This window comes from Gadus macrocephalus, chromosome 23 (genome assembly GCF_031168955.1).
Source record: "Gadus macrocephalus chromosome 23, ASM3116895v1".
Classification (NCBI taxonomy): Eukaryota; Metazoa; Chordata; class Actinopteri; order Gadiformes; family Gadidae; genus Gadus; species Gadus macrocephalus.
Window position 1 is genome coordinate 11,416,143 of NC_082404.1, and position 15,075 is coordinate 11,431,217.

The 15,075-nt window shown below is 46.0% G+C and overlaps 2 protein-coding genes across 2 annotated transcripts in view; both read right to left on the reverse strand.

Moving 5' to 3' along the window:
• Window positions 1-346: 346 nt before the first annotated feature.
• On the reverse strand, window positions 347-12,586 carry alg14 (ALG14 UDP-N-acetylglucosaminyltransferase subunit). The gene is made up of 4 exons (XM_060045660.1): window positions 12,404-12,586; window positions 11,525-11,676; window positions 10,803-10,925; window positions 347-3,388 (listed from the first exon to the last, which is right to left on the reverse strand). Exons 1-4 carry the CDS (start codon window positions 12,546-12,548, stop codon window positions 3,158-3,160), a joined length of 651 nt encoding a protein of 216 aa, XP_059901643.1. The 5' UTR covers window positions 12,549-12,586; the 3' UTR covers window positions 347-3,157.
• A 94-nt stretch (window positions 12,587-12,680) lies between these two features.
• LOC132452937 (cilia- and flagella-associated protein 44) overlaps window positions 12,681-15,075 on the reverse strand; it is an 18,311-nt gene continuing 15,916 nt past the window's right edge. Inside the window, 3 exon segments of the mRNA XM_060045772.1 lie at window positions 12,681-14,031; window positions 14,227-14,361; window positions 14,685-14,851. Of these exon segments, the coding sequence (XP_059901755.1) occupies window positions 13,726-14,031; window positions 14,227-14,361; window positions 14,685-14,851 (608 nt within the window). The 3' untranslated portion in view covers window positions 12,681-13,725.

Sequence of the window (15,075 nt, forward strand, 5' to 3'; positions counted from 1 at the left end):
CAACGACTGACAGAACATGATGGACCAATCAGAGGCGCCTATTTTACATTGTGGGCGGGTACCCTACGTTCCTCTTGGAGGGTCTCTGCTGTGTTGCCTATGTATGCTGCTGTTTAGCAATCATTGTGTACCTGTTAATATCACAAATAACATGGGGATTACTACGAGCCATAAAGAGATCCCTTTTAAAGTAGCCTTTAATAGCCAGTCCTTGGTCTTTCCATATTTCCTCAACTTGAATAAACCGCGTAAACAGTGGATGGCAGATTTAGGATGTCTTTCTATAGCCACACCATGGTTGAATGAAGAAGGCCTGAATGAAAAATATATCACATAACGGCTGGAAATCAGTAACACGGTACTTTTTATTCATAAACAGAGAAAGGTTGCTTTGTTTGAGCTACCCTCGGCTTCTTAGATCGAGGGCCAGGGTGTAATTCTTAAAAAAAAGTGGGTCGTCAGCCAAATAAGGGCTGCTCTGATTTCAAACGATAAGCATTGGGTTACTGTGACTCAGTCATCATTCATAATAATCCTGCTCTGCCTTCACGGGGTATAGTGTGATAACGTGGAAACGGATGAGAACTAATTTAACCCCTTTTTATTTTCCTTTTACAAATCATGGAGAAGCCCTTTAAACAATTGCCTGTGTGTGTATGTTGTAGCCTTGGTGGTGGTGGTTTTGAGGACAATCCAAGGACCAATACGAGACAGGTTGGAATAAGCCCCGACTTGGCCTGGCCTTGCCTTCTCCCCGAACAACCTCACATACATGGCAGACATCTCAAGGGCTCCCCGAGTCAGGTTCAGATTACCTCTCCGGTTGGACGTCTGCCACCGTGCTCCTCATCTCATTCCCGGCGATTTCGTGACCCTGCAAGTGGGTCGTTTGCCAACAGCTACACCGGAGGCCTCGCCTGCAGCACCCGCAGATGAGGGCGGGGCTACGGAGCCTGTACGCCCCGGTAATAATTCGTGGTGATACAGGCGTGGCAGTTTATTATATGGTAAACGACGGACGGGCCGTCGAAAGGGTATCATTTATGGTTCTGTGTGCGGTGACCGCAGAAAACTCCCAGTGAAGTCGCATTCCTGTACTGTCGTCTCTATGTTCATGTCATGGATCACTCATGTTTCAACTGCACCGTCCACACGGAACGAACTGGTGTCCTATTATTGTGGGGAAAAAATGCAACTACAGATGTTTATATTGTAAATGTTTGACTGCATACTGGGTGCAAAAACATGAAGTTATTGCGTGGAGCAGACACCAGCTGTGTGTGCATATCCCACACGGATGATTAAATATAAGTATACATTATGAATCACCACAGCCCTGTGTTCATCTGCACTCTCCAATCTCTTTCACCCCATTATTGGTGTCGCTCAAGAGGAGCTCTTAATTTAGACCATGTGCTTTTCCGGTCCCGCTCTACATCCAGGAACGGGAAATGGACAGAAAAAAGTTAAGACAAACAGTAGAAACAATGTTCATGAACACAAACATGAACACCAACGAACACAAACAGCTCCCTAAATCAGTACAACGGAGTTTCACTTATTTTTTGGGATTCGTCTTAAACAAGTGTAGACTGATATACTTCAATAAGTGAGTCCTGCTGGTATATCTAAATGGTTCAACCGAAAAAAAAAAAAAAGTAGGAGTCTGCATTCTCTACTATGATAATTTAAATTACTACATAAAAAAAAGATTTAGGTTGAATATAGATCAGATGTCACCACAAGCTAAGCATGTGTTCATGTTTACCAAAATGAGGCTGGGAAATTGACGCCAGAGCAACATGTGTATTTTTCAATGGTAAATCACTGGGTCTGTAAAGCCCATAATAGGCACATATAGTGTCAATGTGTCTGTGTGTAGCTGACATTTCACAGCCCATACTAAGAAAATATATCGGCTGGTTTGGCCACACCCAAACATAAATGATCCCTTCCCATGATCCCAGACACTTTCTGAAAGCGTTGTGATGGGGGTTCATCAAGAATGGGGGACGACATGAACCCTGGTCCGACTGGAATTATGGGAAACTTATACCTTTTCCCCCTCTCTCCGACACTTTACCAGCAAAGAGCTCCCAACAGCTACCGTGACTAATTAAACCACACTCAACACCACAGCTACAAATAATACCAACACTCAAATTGCAGTTGTAACATTTAGTAGCTTGCCTACATACAGCTGGCTACTATATTAATTGAAGGCTTTGATAAAATTGTTGAGACAAATAAGAACAGCTATGTCAGTAATGAGCACGTACTGCCACCGGCGATAAAACATGTTATTATGGGCTGTTGTGCACCACTTGCACTACAGTCACCATGAGAAAACTTCCTTGGTGAAGTTGGTGCAATAAGTAACAACAAAAATGGTTCCCAAATTTGCTTGAAAGAGTTGAGGGAAGGACCTGTAGTGTACTGGTATGAGATATTGGTATATTAGCAAATGATATGATGAAAATCACCTTTATTTCTAACATTGCACGTGGTCCAACTCGCATTGTGATGCTCTTAACCATTTAGCCTTCTAATATTGTTCATACATCTTCTATAATGGTTTCTATGGGATAAATATAGTTTAATTCTAATGTCCTATATTACCACCATGACGTGTGGTTAAGTCTTTACTTGTCAGTTAATGGAACACTTTGGTTCGGGTCACGTTTCCACATCTTATTAACCGGTACTAAAAAGACTTGAAATGGTTGTCAGCAGTGGAAAAAGTGGTACTGGCCGTCCTTGGTGGAAACATTTAGAGAAGTCCTTCCTCCTTGTGTCTGTGTACGTCATCGTACCTCTTATTGAATGTCCCTTGACCGAGACCAGTGACCGAGACCAGTGACCGAGACCAGTGACCGAGACCAGTGACCGAGACCAGTGACCGAGACCAGTGACAGGTGGGCTTCCTCCAGGTTCAGGTTCCGGGCCCTGGGGAATGTACCTGGTTCTTTTCAAAACCCAAACACCAGGACGATCTCATGTCAACTAAATTTAGAAAGCACTAATAAAAATACAGACCTGTATCTATAAGAGTTTGCTCTGACGGAGCGTTCCACAAGAAAAAAAGAAAGAAAAAAAGTTGTACTTTGCCCAGGATGGTGCTCAGTCCAGAATACGTTCCACACACGATTCAGACTTTTCAAACCAGTCTCCCGAGGAAAATAGATCTGGGGTATTTGTCTCTCAGAGTCGACCACTGCACGAAAAAGTAGTCGGCCACCGGATAGAGGATCTTCCCAGAGAGCGACATGGTCTCCACCCGACACAGGCTCTCCACGTAGACGATCAGGACCCTCTTTAGCCCAAGCACCCCCAGCAGGAGCGCCGACGCGCACAGGGGGACGCAGGTACCCGGGCCGTTGCACAGCACCTGTAACAACGACACACAGAGAGACCGGGTTACCGGGAGCCACCCGGGAACAGGGCTACGGTTAGGAATATTGCGGTGCGTGAAACACAGTTGGGGGGGGGGGGGGGGGGGGGGGGGGGGGGAAGCATCAAACGTCTCCAACTGTATGGCTGTGTGGGCGTGTGAGCACTTCCACTACAGCCTACTAGGGTAGGCTGAGAAATAGGACGGCAGTCTGTTATCCAAGATAAAATGAAATTATCTTTTTTGTAAATATCTTTTTTTACTTTAACAGCAAACACCATGGGCGTCAAAATTAATTGGAGAGGGAAACTATTCGCTATCATAATCGCGGATAACATTGCATTGCGTTTATCTCTTTATGTTTTGGTGTAATATGGAAATGAGTAAACATGAGGGTCAGCTGATACTAAGTGTTGTAAAGTGGTTGTCTTCTGTTGATGGTTATTTTTGCGCTGTAGCTCACATGCAAGATAATTGTCGACGCACAGGTCAATGTGTGTTTCGTTGGAGCCCCAGCTTAGGACACACGGACACACAAATCTGTAGATTTGTAGACCTCCAATATATCCAGCCAGTTGCCTCTTTAATATAAAAAGGAATGTCTCAGAAACAGCGTGTACAATTTCAGGTGGATTCACTCTTGAAAATACAAATCTTTTTCAAACAAAAAGTAAGAACCCCCTCCTCTTTTAAGAAGGGCCTCAGCTCAATTTGCTCTCCAAGCAGAGGAATGTGCTGAACTCTGTTGAGCATGAAAGTACAGCCTCAAGACAGAGACCGAGACAGAGACAGAGGAGACAGACAGACAGACAGACAGACAGACAGACAGACAGACAGACAGACAGACAGACAGACAGACAGACAGACAGACAGACAGACAGACAGACAGACAGAGGGAGAGAGACACAGACAGACAGACAGAGGTGTGAGAGAGACACAGACAGAGAGAAAGAGAGGAGAAAGGCAGAGAGACTGACAAAGAGATAGGGGATAGGACATAAGACACAGAGAGGGGATAGGACATAAGACACAGAGACACAGAGACACGGAGAGACGGAGAGACGGAGAGACGGAGAGACAGAGAGAGACAGACAAAGAGATAGGGGGAGAGAGGAGAGATACAGAGAGAGAGAGAGACAGAAATAAGGAGACAGTCAGACATTTTAGACAGGTGATTCAGACAAAAAGCCCGGGGGCTTAACCAGGGAGTGTGAGGGGGTCGAAGGAGAGACAATTTAAACAAGCAAAAGGTGAGCGATCAGATGAAGAACTGGCTTTGGGCTAAATAGGATCAACAGGGAGTTGGGCAGATGAGGTGGGGTTTGGAGGGGGGGTTTACGAGAAACAGCGAGAAAGGAGAAACAGAGAGCGAGGGGAAAGAGAGAGAAGGAGAGAGAGAAAGCCCTGAATTGTCTGGAGAAGTCATCATTAAAGTCTGCGCTGCACAGACATGGCAGACTGCACTCATGCTACAGCTGTAATATCCCTTTCCCTCTGCGCTAGGCTGCTGGCGCCTGGCCATTGTATAATTATTCGGTTTCTTTTCACAAACGATACTTTCAGGCACACTGTAATTTCCACAGTGTATTTACAGGTAAAATGGGAAGTTGCCATTCTATTCACAATTTCTTAAAAATAATATATGTTGCATTGACACCGAGCGCTAAAAATTAGTACTGCAAATTAAGTACTTCGAAATTCACAATATTGGAGAGGTGTCTATGCCTGACCTCCTCTCCTTAGAATCAAAGCTCAGGTGGGTTGCCAGGTTGAGTACACTGAACGAACAAGAGTGCAAGATGAGCCCAGAGCATCGTCTTAGAATATAACCCCAAGATTTAGCCGTGTTTTAGCACGGCTCTGGTATATGAGCTTTTTCGAAAGAAGACAAGGCTTTTAGGTTGGGGAAAGTCTAGTACAATCTCAGTTGATACAGTAGGTTTGCTTGCGTCCATACCTCCAGCATGCTATGTTTCTGTGCCAATGTGTTTCATATCTGGCAGCCCGGGAAACTCTGCGAATAGTGAATCATAGACAGGCCATAAAACAAACGTCCCAACTCCAAAAGCAAATTTTCACAGAACATACTGCCTGCAGCATTGTTGCCAGCCATCCTTTCAGTTGAGCAATTCCTTCTTTAATCTCTGATTACATATCATTGTCATTTTGATGTGTTAACTTGTTAAGTCGTTACTTTAAACTCAACAAGGGCTGCAGCAGCAAAGGTCATTGAGTTTTACCATGAAACTTCTGCACAATCTTTTTACACAGCGAAGCATCGCCAGCCATGTCCCAATAACTCCCGACCATCCCTCAAAATGTGACCGATTCTAAATAGATTTGTTGATATGGGGGTTGGTATTTCCCACACAACTGTTGGTCCAGCTAAGTGGCAATGAGGCTAGGCTGTCGACCGCTGGTGAAGTGCTGACCGCACGGATCGAAACGCGGCCTTTGGAAAGGCGTCAGCGACATTGTTTACCCGCTGGTCGGTCCGGAGGTATTCGTGCAGGGGTTGCAAATGCCTCAAGCACAATAACAGGAGTGATAAATGAAAAGAGTGTACTAAATGATGAGGGACCACAAGCAAGTATGTGACCAGTGTTTGTTAGGCGAATAGCCACACCCCAAAAAGCCTGAACTTCAGATCCAAAAACAAGTGCTACAATGTAATTCACGAAACAAGGAATCAGAAACATCAAAAACATGTGCCGTTATGAGTTTAGTGTTGGGTCACACTTTTTATATTGTATAGGTGTTAGGTACAACCTAGTACTCTCTAACACATAGTAGCATAGGTTAATACTCATTACGCAGTCTTCTCTGGGATAGGTGGGAAATCTCAAACATCATATGACATGACCCATACAATTTCCCCCTTAGAAAATCTGCTCAATCACTCTTTAGAAGTGCTGACCCTGGAACATTCCTTATCCGGGGACTGGGTCACTGGAACCCATTCTAGCGCGAGCTGAAAGACCACTGGCCAGCCAGCTCTGGAGGCCTCGGGAGAGAGTTCACTGGGTTTATTTGCGCAAATCTTGTCCATTTATCAACCTGTGAAGCATGGTCAGAATCAGGATGGCGCACGCACACACGCACGCCGCACACGTAATATCAACCTTATAGTTTGGGATACATGAGACTACAGTATTTGACTAATGCTCAGAAGAGCGCAATCTATAATGATAGATTCTTGGTTTACTGTAAGTCATTGCTTCTGCTTTTCCCCTGTAAGAGAATCCAAAAAACTCATGAGTAGCTGAAGTGGTCCGAACGTTAGCCAATACTAGCTTATTGGGCTTACAGGAAGGCATGCAGAAGCGTGACAGCTAACAGGTATGCTACCTGACACCTGCTTTTTGGTTTGAAGACTGTAATCTTCGTCCGTCGCACTTCAAAATATACCGCTGGTTCTATAATGACAACTTGCCGTGGCAGTTTTTATCTTTTTACATTTGTGTTAATATATGGAATTTTCATTATGGCAGGGGTGGTTCAAAATGTAGGTCACAGTAATTTTGAAAGTTACTTCATATTGGTTAATCATAGGTGTGGGGTTTGTGGGAAGGCAGCTGGTAGGATGAGGGAAGGGCTGCCTGCTGTGATGACTAAGGTCATTGCCTGTTCCCAGAAACCGGTGCTCACTAACTCATCAACGTTACTGTATGTTTACATGGCCTTGGTCTATGACATCTACTTCCTCGTCATTGACCTGCATGCCTCTTTCCTACGAATCATTAGTCTATAAAATGTCATACATAATGGAAAATGCCTCAGAAACCACAAGGTGATACTTTTATAGTGAAAGTAAAATTTAAAAAAATCGTAGGAAAGTAACACCCTAGTTCAAATGCTCTATCTATACTAAGCAAATCGGTGACGTAAAAAGACAGACGGGTAACCCGATAGCAGGTGATTCCCAGCGAGCCACTTTCAATACCTGACTACCTGACAACAACAGGGCCACCGTATCACCAGATCCCTGATTAGCACCTGGTCAACAATGAACAGACAAGGCCATTGTGAGGGCATGCATGGCTGCTTTCATCGAGGGTTAAGGTAAAACAGATGGGCCAATCAGGCCTGTCCTCTGGGAGGAGGGACCACCAACCACACATTGACGAGAATCCTTCTTGAAACGAGCTCCACACAGAGGAGAATACCCACGGGCTCGTTATTGCCTCTTGGCCTCTGACCGATGTCACCCGCGCCTTCCTGCGTGACTCAGGGCTGGCTCTGCGGGCCTACACAAGCTAAACAACACAGAAGCGGTTGTCCAAGTGCGTGGTCTGTTACCACAGGACTTCAGGCTGTCCCGTACTAGTAGTTCTACAAACGAAACCCGGATCCTATACCTTTGACGTTCTCTGATGCATTTTACCCTGTCGTTTTTATTTATTGTTAAAGTAAGGGTTTATTTATGTGTCTCAAAATTTTCTACATGGGACACTCAATTGCTGAAAAGTAAACAAAGCTTTATTTATATTTGGGAGGCAACATGTTTCCACCCGGGCCACCCATACTAATGTATGCACTTTGGATAAACGTGTCCATCAAATGAAAGGGCATAAACTATAATAAATTACATTTTTATAGCGTCTTTCATTCATTGAAAGTCTGCCCTGCGCCTTAGTGACATCACAAGTGGGACTGTCCACCTAGATGGCTAATCCCAGTCACACCTGGTTGTTAAATATCCCTTTAATGTCAAGAGTGAAATTACTTAATAATATAATTAACGATTTTCATGTAAAATAACAAATAAACTGATTCCCGGTTGTCTTCAAGGAGATGTTTTGAGCAAAGGATTGACCCCAGATAAGTAGGTTACTGGGCTACTGGCTAACCCCACACCACAGTAACCCAGGCCTGGTGGATGAACCCACACATCTGGAGTTAATGGACGTGGTGGTGGTGGTGGTGGTGGGGGAGCCGTCGGTCTATAGAGTGACTGAGGAGTGTGAGCTCACAAAATGCCCTTTTATGGAGAACACACGCACATACCCCAGAACCGATCGGGGTCCCCCCTTTTCCGCTTTCTCTCCCCTTTTCCCCCCGGCATTCTACAACCCCCCCAGACCGGCCTCCTCTACTCCCCCCGCGTTCCCAACGCACGTCTGCTGGCTGGGACTCTCGGGGGGGGGAGGATTGAGGGCGCGGGGGGCGGGGTACCCCCTCCTAACACAGCATTCCCCGGTCGTATGTGGAACACACATGCAAAAACCCTGACCCGTTTGCCGCTGCCGTGGCAAAGTGTTTGTTCCTCGTTTGGTCGAGACAAACAACTGACAACACCACTATCTTCCCAGGCCCTCCGCTCTGCGACACCGGCCAGCCGACGACATCGCAGTTGGAGGTTAGGAGGTGGTGTGGGAACAACGCTGAGGTCACTAGGGCCTCAGAAAGAACTGGATCGGACGTTCCACAGAGCAATGGCAGGGACAGACGTCGTAGTAGCAGGAGTAAGAGGAGCCGTTAAAGATGAGATATCTGCAAGCTACTGGGAGCCTGGCGCCTGGCTTCAGTGGCGCCAGGATCTCTCCACGCAGAGGAAAGAAAAAAAGAGAAGGAGAGGAAGAAGTGGAATTTACACTTTACTCAAAAGAAGATCAATGTGTATTCCTGCCGCAGTAGATGATTAATTTTCTTTTTCACATTCCATTTTTAGCCACGGCGGTGTGTCAGAAGAGGGGGTGTGGTGGGGAATACGTGTGCGTTACTATCCTGGCTGGACACAGTGACATGCCCTCATCTGGACCCGAGGCAACGCAACCCAAACTCGATCTTCCTGCGTTATCTGTTTCTGTTGACCTGCTCTGTCCCAGGGCCCTGCTTAGTCACCCAGCTCCGCCCACGTACGCCTCACTCTTCCTATTCATCCTCCCCCATGAAACAGATAACAGGAAACCTGATGTAGCCGCGCACGCACGCACACACGCACACACACACACACACATCTTGTGAACAGGACCCTTTCTTGCCGGGCCCCTGCAGTTACACAACACACTCAGCGGGGGGAGTGTGCAGAGGAACTGGAGAGAGGAGGAGACCAGGGGAAAGGGAGAGGGCTGGGGAGGGGCGGGAACAGGGAGGGGAGAAGGGAGTGAGAAGACAGAATAGGGCCCACGATGCTGATTAAGTCTGAGATTCTAAAACCAACAACCATGTTCCACTACGCGTGGGGTCAGTGAGTCCAAATAAGAAAGAAATACGGTGTACTCACTTTGATATCTGAAGCACTTTCTTAAAAAAGAAAAAAAGCCACTTTGGCTGCCGTGGACTAAATCCGGGGTTGCAGTAAGTGTGCGATTGCCTCGTTACTTAGAGGACTAACCTGTGTAAATAGAGGGCTATGAAGGAGTCCAGGTGGCAGCCTAGCAGTGAAAAGAGGTAACGCTAAGTGCCCCTGTTTATGGGATTGTCGAGGCTGCGCCCTTCAATTTAATTCACATGAAACAGTTGCTTTTGCATTAGAAGATTTATTAGATTACCGATGGCTTTGTCCGTCGCCTGAAACACAAAGGCAAGATCTAAGGACGGATGTGTTTGAGCATGATCTTTGAAGCCGTAATAGATCTCCAACCACTCCATTACTGAGCCTGCCTCGATGGGATTGGATCACCTGATCTGGTTATGACAGATGGGCAGAATGTCACCGTTCTGAATTCTAATTTAAAAAAAACAGCTAGGCAACACAGTCTTAATGCCAGAATGATAGCTTTCTCTTCCAACTCTAAAGTGCTCAGAAACCACAGGTACCGACAGAAAGACAAGGTTTCCTCTGAAGCATAACTGCATGCATAAAAACCAGCCTCTGATATTAAATATGCTGCAGGAGAGCTGCACTGTGACCAGATGGTGGAAGATGGTCGGCCCAGCCGAGACCGTCTCAGGTGGGGGGGCCTTGAGAATCAAACTGAAGAGAATGCTGGGAGAAGAGGCCACTGGTTTCTCTGGGATGCATGGTTTCAATTTATTTGACATGCCTAAAGTGTCATGGACACAGCAGTTAAAAGTTTGAGCACAACAATAATATTTCGGGTAAAACCATTGATATGGGCAAATGCGGTTGGATCAGACTGCGGAGGGTGTTTTTTTTTTTGGAGTTACAACGCTGGACAAGAAGACAGCTGTGTTCCCAGTGGGCCAGGGTGATTATGTGCTGGGAGTTTGAGGGCCTTTTACAGATATCCAGTCAGCTTCTGCATCTGTCAGCATTGCAAACAACACGCCCACTAGGGTTGCACGCTACTTCGAGACCATTCACCATTGAGGGTACTCGTAACTGTGAGCTAGGGAATTGTACGAGCTGTATACACACACACACACACACACGCACGCACACGCACACTCACACACACACAGTCTGGAATCAATATTCAAATGTTGAGCGGCAGGTTGAACGTACCACGTCCGGTTGGAGTCTAAAGACCAAGGGTACGGAGTAGAGCAGGGCGTTGAGGGTACTCTTCAACGAAGAACTCCAGGACTGCAGAACCTCTCGACTGCGTGGGATCCGGTGGACCGTATACTAGAGGAGATAAAAATTGCCTTTTATCAGTAATGCCGGAGCTATTGCACATCAATACTACTAACTGGGCACTTCTGCCCAATGGTTACCAACTTCAGTCGGCAGACAGACAATGTGTTTCAAACAATGTATAAAAAAAAATACATATTGAAACTGATCCAGTATGAACAAGATGTATGCATAGCATTCTATCCTTGGTAACCATTCCTCTAATCTAGCCTCATGAGGCAGCTTCACATTTGAAAGGCTTAAATTATGTGCCTAAGTTATGGCCAAACTACCGTTGGTTCAGTCCAATATGTGTCCCATGAGGAACAACTTGATCTACGCTGATGGACAGATGGTTCATACAATCACCTGCCAAGTATTTTTCGAAAGTGCATGCTCTTTTCCTAACAATTTCCAAGGACAACTTACCATATGGTTCTTTGAAACAAACCTACTGGCACGTCAGGTTACCGTTCCAGTTTAGTGAATCTCAAACAAAAACTACAATGACGCCATCTGCTGGAGGTGGTGATTTTCACATGGCTGTTTTCATGCCAGACTATCTCCCATTTACTTAGCGTTTAGCGTTCTATCTGGCGTGGCGTGTATACCTTTGACCCGCTGGCTGCATTTTCCTTGGCGCTTTCAAAGGCACGGATTTTCTCCTCACTGATCCGGTCAGTGTCCGCGATGACGTAGTGGCGGGGTTTGTAGGACGGCGACAGACTCTCCATCAGTCGGAGAATTTCTGTAGTGTGGCCCCCTGTTTAGGACACACATGACAACTCTTTAGTTCAACGTATTGTTAAAACATGCAGTCATGAATAAAACAAATGTATTTCTAGGGAAGACAAATGAAACCAATGTCTGTCTCTGAAAACTATGGGACTCAGAACCAAGTTTTGGGGACTTGAAGGAAAGACTATTCTTAATCTTATCCAAGAGTTTACGGGTAAATGTAATAGCCAATCCAACCATTTAGTGTAATGAATAAAGTGTAATGTTATACCATGACGGATCATTGTCATATTTGTTTTAGAAGAGACACACTTTCAAAGCCAGATACCAAGGCAATTGCATACAACACATAAATGCGCCCAACTTCTCACACACAGACACAGACACACACGTCGTTGAATGCTGTCAGAGCCAGATACTATGATTCTATAATTCGTTTATTTTTATAGTTTGTTACAAGATCAGTACTGAAGAAATACAATAACGCTCAACACTTCCGTAGTGTCTTTGCAATACTATTGCAACCTAACAACAATGTTGTATAAAGAATACGACTACATACTATTTCAGGAGAAACCATCATCTCCTGAGATAGTATGCATCAAAGCGGCATCATCAACCTTCTTCTACCTTGGCAGATACTGATGTTCATATTTATGTGGCTGATATTTCAAGAGGCGTAAAAAGTACAGCTGCTGAAGTATGATCATTTACAAATAATATCGGCAACGTTTATAATACGAAGCAATTACCTGACCCAGCTACTACCAGCACGCAGACAGAGCCTTTCCCTCCAGGTTTACAGTTCGGACCAGAATTGACTACTAAAAGTAATCTTAACAGAAATATACACACTGTGCAGAATAACCCCAACAACAATCCTAGCATAAGCGACATGATTGCAGGTAAGGGTGCTTAGATGCGCCAAATGTGTTACAAATGCAAAACCAGTATTAGCGCCCCCAAACGTTTCACAAGCACAACTGCAACAGAATAGTCAATACTACGGAGTTTGGACACACAAAATGATTAGACCCACATACTATTGCATTGAAAATATAATTTTATTGATAATTTAGTGTAACTTGAAAATAGAGCCAATGTCGTTTTCTATCCACTATCCCATCCATCCACCCACTGCAGTGAAGCTCACACTTCATACATCACATGCCATACTTCAGTGAAGCTAGGAAACCACTTCAATAGTTTCTTCTGAATATTGATGTCTGTTGACATAATTAGCATTTGACTTGGAATCTTTGACCAAAAGTTGTACAGACTAAACAACTAAATGCAAAATTAGAATTTAACGTCATCGCTTGACTCTTGGATACTTGATGCTGTCGTAGACAATGACGTCATTTTTAGAAGTACCTACTGGCACTTAACAGACCGGTACAGGCCACCGCAGCTTCTCATACGTCGTTGGAATGGGAGGGGTAAATCCTACACAATGCACTTTCATTGTTAGTATAATATGTAACCTGAGAGGCATGTTATTCTGTTCTGGGCATGAGGCGTGGTTTTAATTAAGCAGTTGGGTTTCTGATCTGATCATGGCCTGATTGTGTCTTCACTACGCTGAGACTCTAACAGATTATGACCCAGTCTAACTTGGGTGTATGCAACCACAAAAAGCGCCAAAATGGACAATAGATGTGTTCTGGCGGGATTGGATAGCACAAGTCATATTCGTAAAAAGACAGATCTAGCCGACGTCAAGATCCCAAACTCAAAGCCAACTTACACACACTCCCTCCCCCATCACAGAATCAACCAAAAGTTAGGTAAAACACTTAGTGCACTGCCAAGTAGATCATTGTTTCACACAAACATGCATGGATTGGACACACAGAGACCATGACCTTGTCATGCTTATTTCCCCAGTGAACCGGGTGATCCCACAGGTCGTATCACCACAGAGACAGGCTGGTTGAGCAAACATTTATTTTACTACATCTAAAAAAAAGCATTTCCACGCTCAATAGTGATTCAACCAGGTGACAGAGTTGACCTTAGCCTCTTTCAACGTTTGACGTTGTGTGCTTGGTGTATTTGAGTTTCCGTCCACTCTTCACATCACCCCTGACTGGTTGCCAGGCGACGGGCCCTCATCCGTCCTGCGGGCCGCACGCCGGTTGGTTCGCCACATTTTGGGGCTGACGTTTCCGACGAAGCCGCCTTGGAGGGGCAGAGGAGGCAGCAGCCCCGCCGGATGTGGTCGGGGCGTCAGCTGCTGGGGGGGCAGCACGGGGCCCCCCTTGCGGGACAGGATGTGGATCTCCCTCTTGATGACCTGCGCTTCCTCCCGCTGGGTCCGCACCAGCCGCCGCAGCCTCCCCAGGTCCTCCCGCAGCCGCTGGCCGTCAAACCACCCCCTCTTCGTCGGGCGCACACAGATAGACACACACACACACGCACGCATGCACGCACGCAGAAACACACACACATTCACACACAATGTTTATATTTACATTCAGGGCATTTAGCAGTCACTTTTATCCAAAGCGACTTACACTGGTAATTCACATTGTTCCCACCATTAGCCCTCAGCTGCATAGACGTTTATAGATACCTTTTTCTTCTGCCTGACTTTCATCAGTTCCTCCAGTTTCCTCTTCCCGCAAATAAGGGTGTTCTTTTTCACCAGGCGTTCAGTGTGAGCCCGGGTCACTTCCATCAAGGCCTGTTGAGCCTTGTCCAGCTTAGCCTGACACACACACACACACACACACACACACACACACACACACACACACACACACACACACACACACACACACACACACACACACACACACACACACACACACACACACACACACACACACACACACACTAAAATCAATGCATCAACTGCAACAAGCTGCAACAATGCTACAATGCTAACAATGCTGCCACTAGGTCGAATCTGTTTTTATAACAAGGGACCAACACCCACCCACCCACCCACCCACACGCACACGCACACGCACACGCACACACACACACACACACACACACACACACACACACACACACACAGGTGAGTACCTCCCAGTGCTTGGCCTCCTTGGCGCGGGCGGCCTCTCTGAGCTGGGTGTCCAGGCGGCTCTTCTCCTGCTGGAGGTTCATGTTGGCCACCAGGCTGGGCAGGGCCTCCACGTCCACCAGCCGGCCCAGCTTCTGCATCTGCTTCAGGGTGCAGCGCTGCTCTGCCTCTACACACACACACACACACACACACACACACACACACACACACACACACACACACACACACACACACACACACACACACACACACACACACCAACGCACACACGCATACACACACACACACACACACACACACACACACACACACACACACAGTATAACATCTTCCTTTCAAAACCCCAATCAAAGACAGTTCAACTTGTTTCCAGGGCTCTCAGTAAATGTT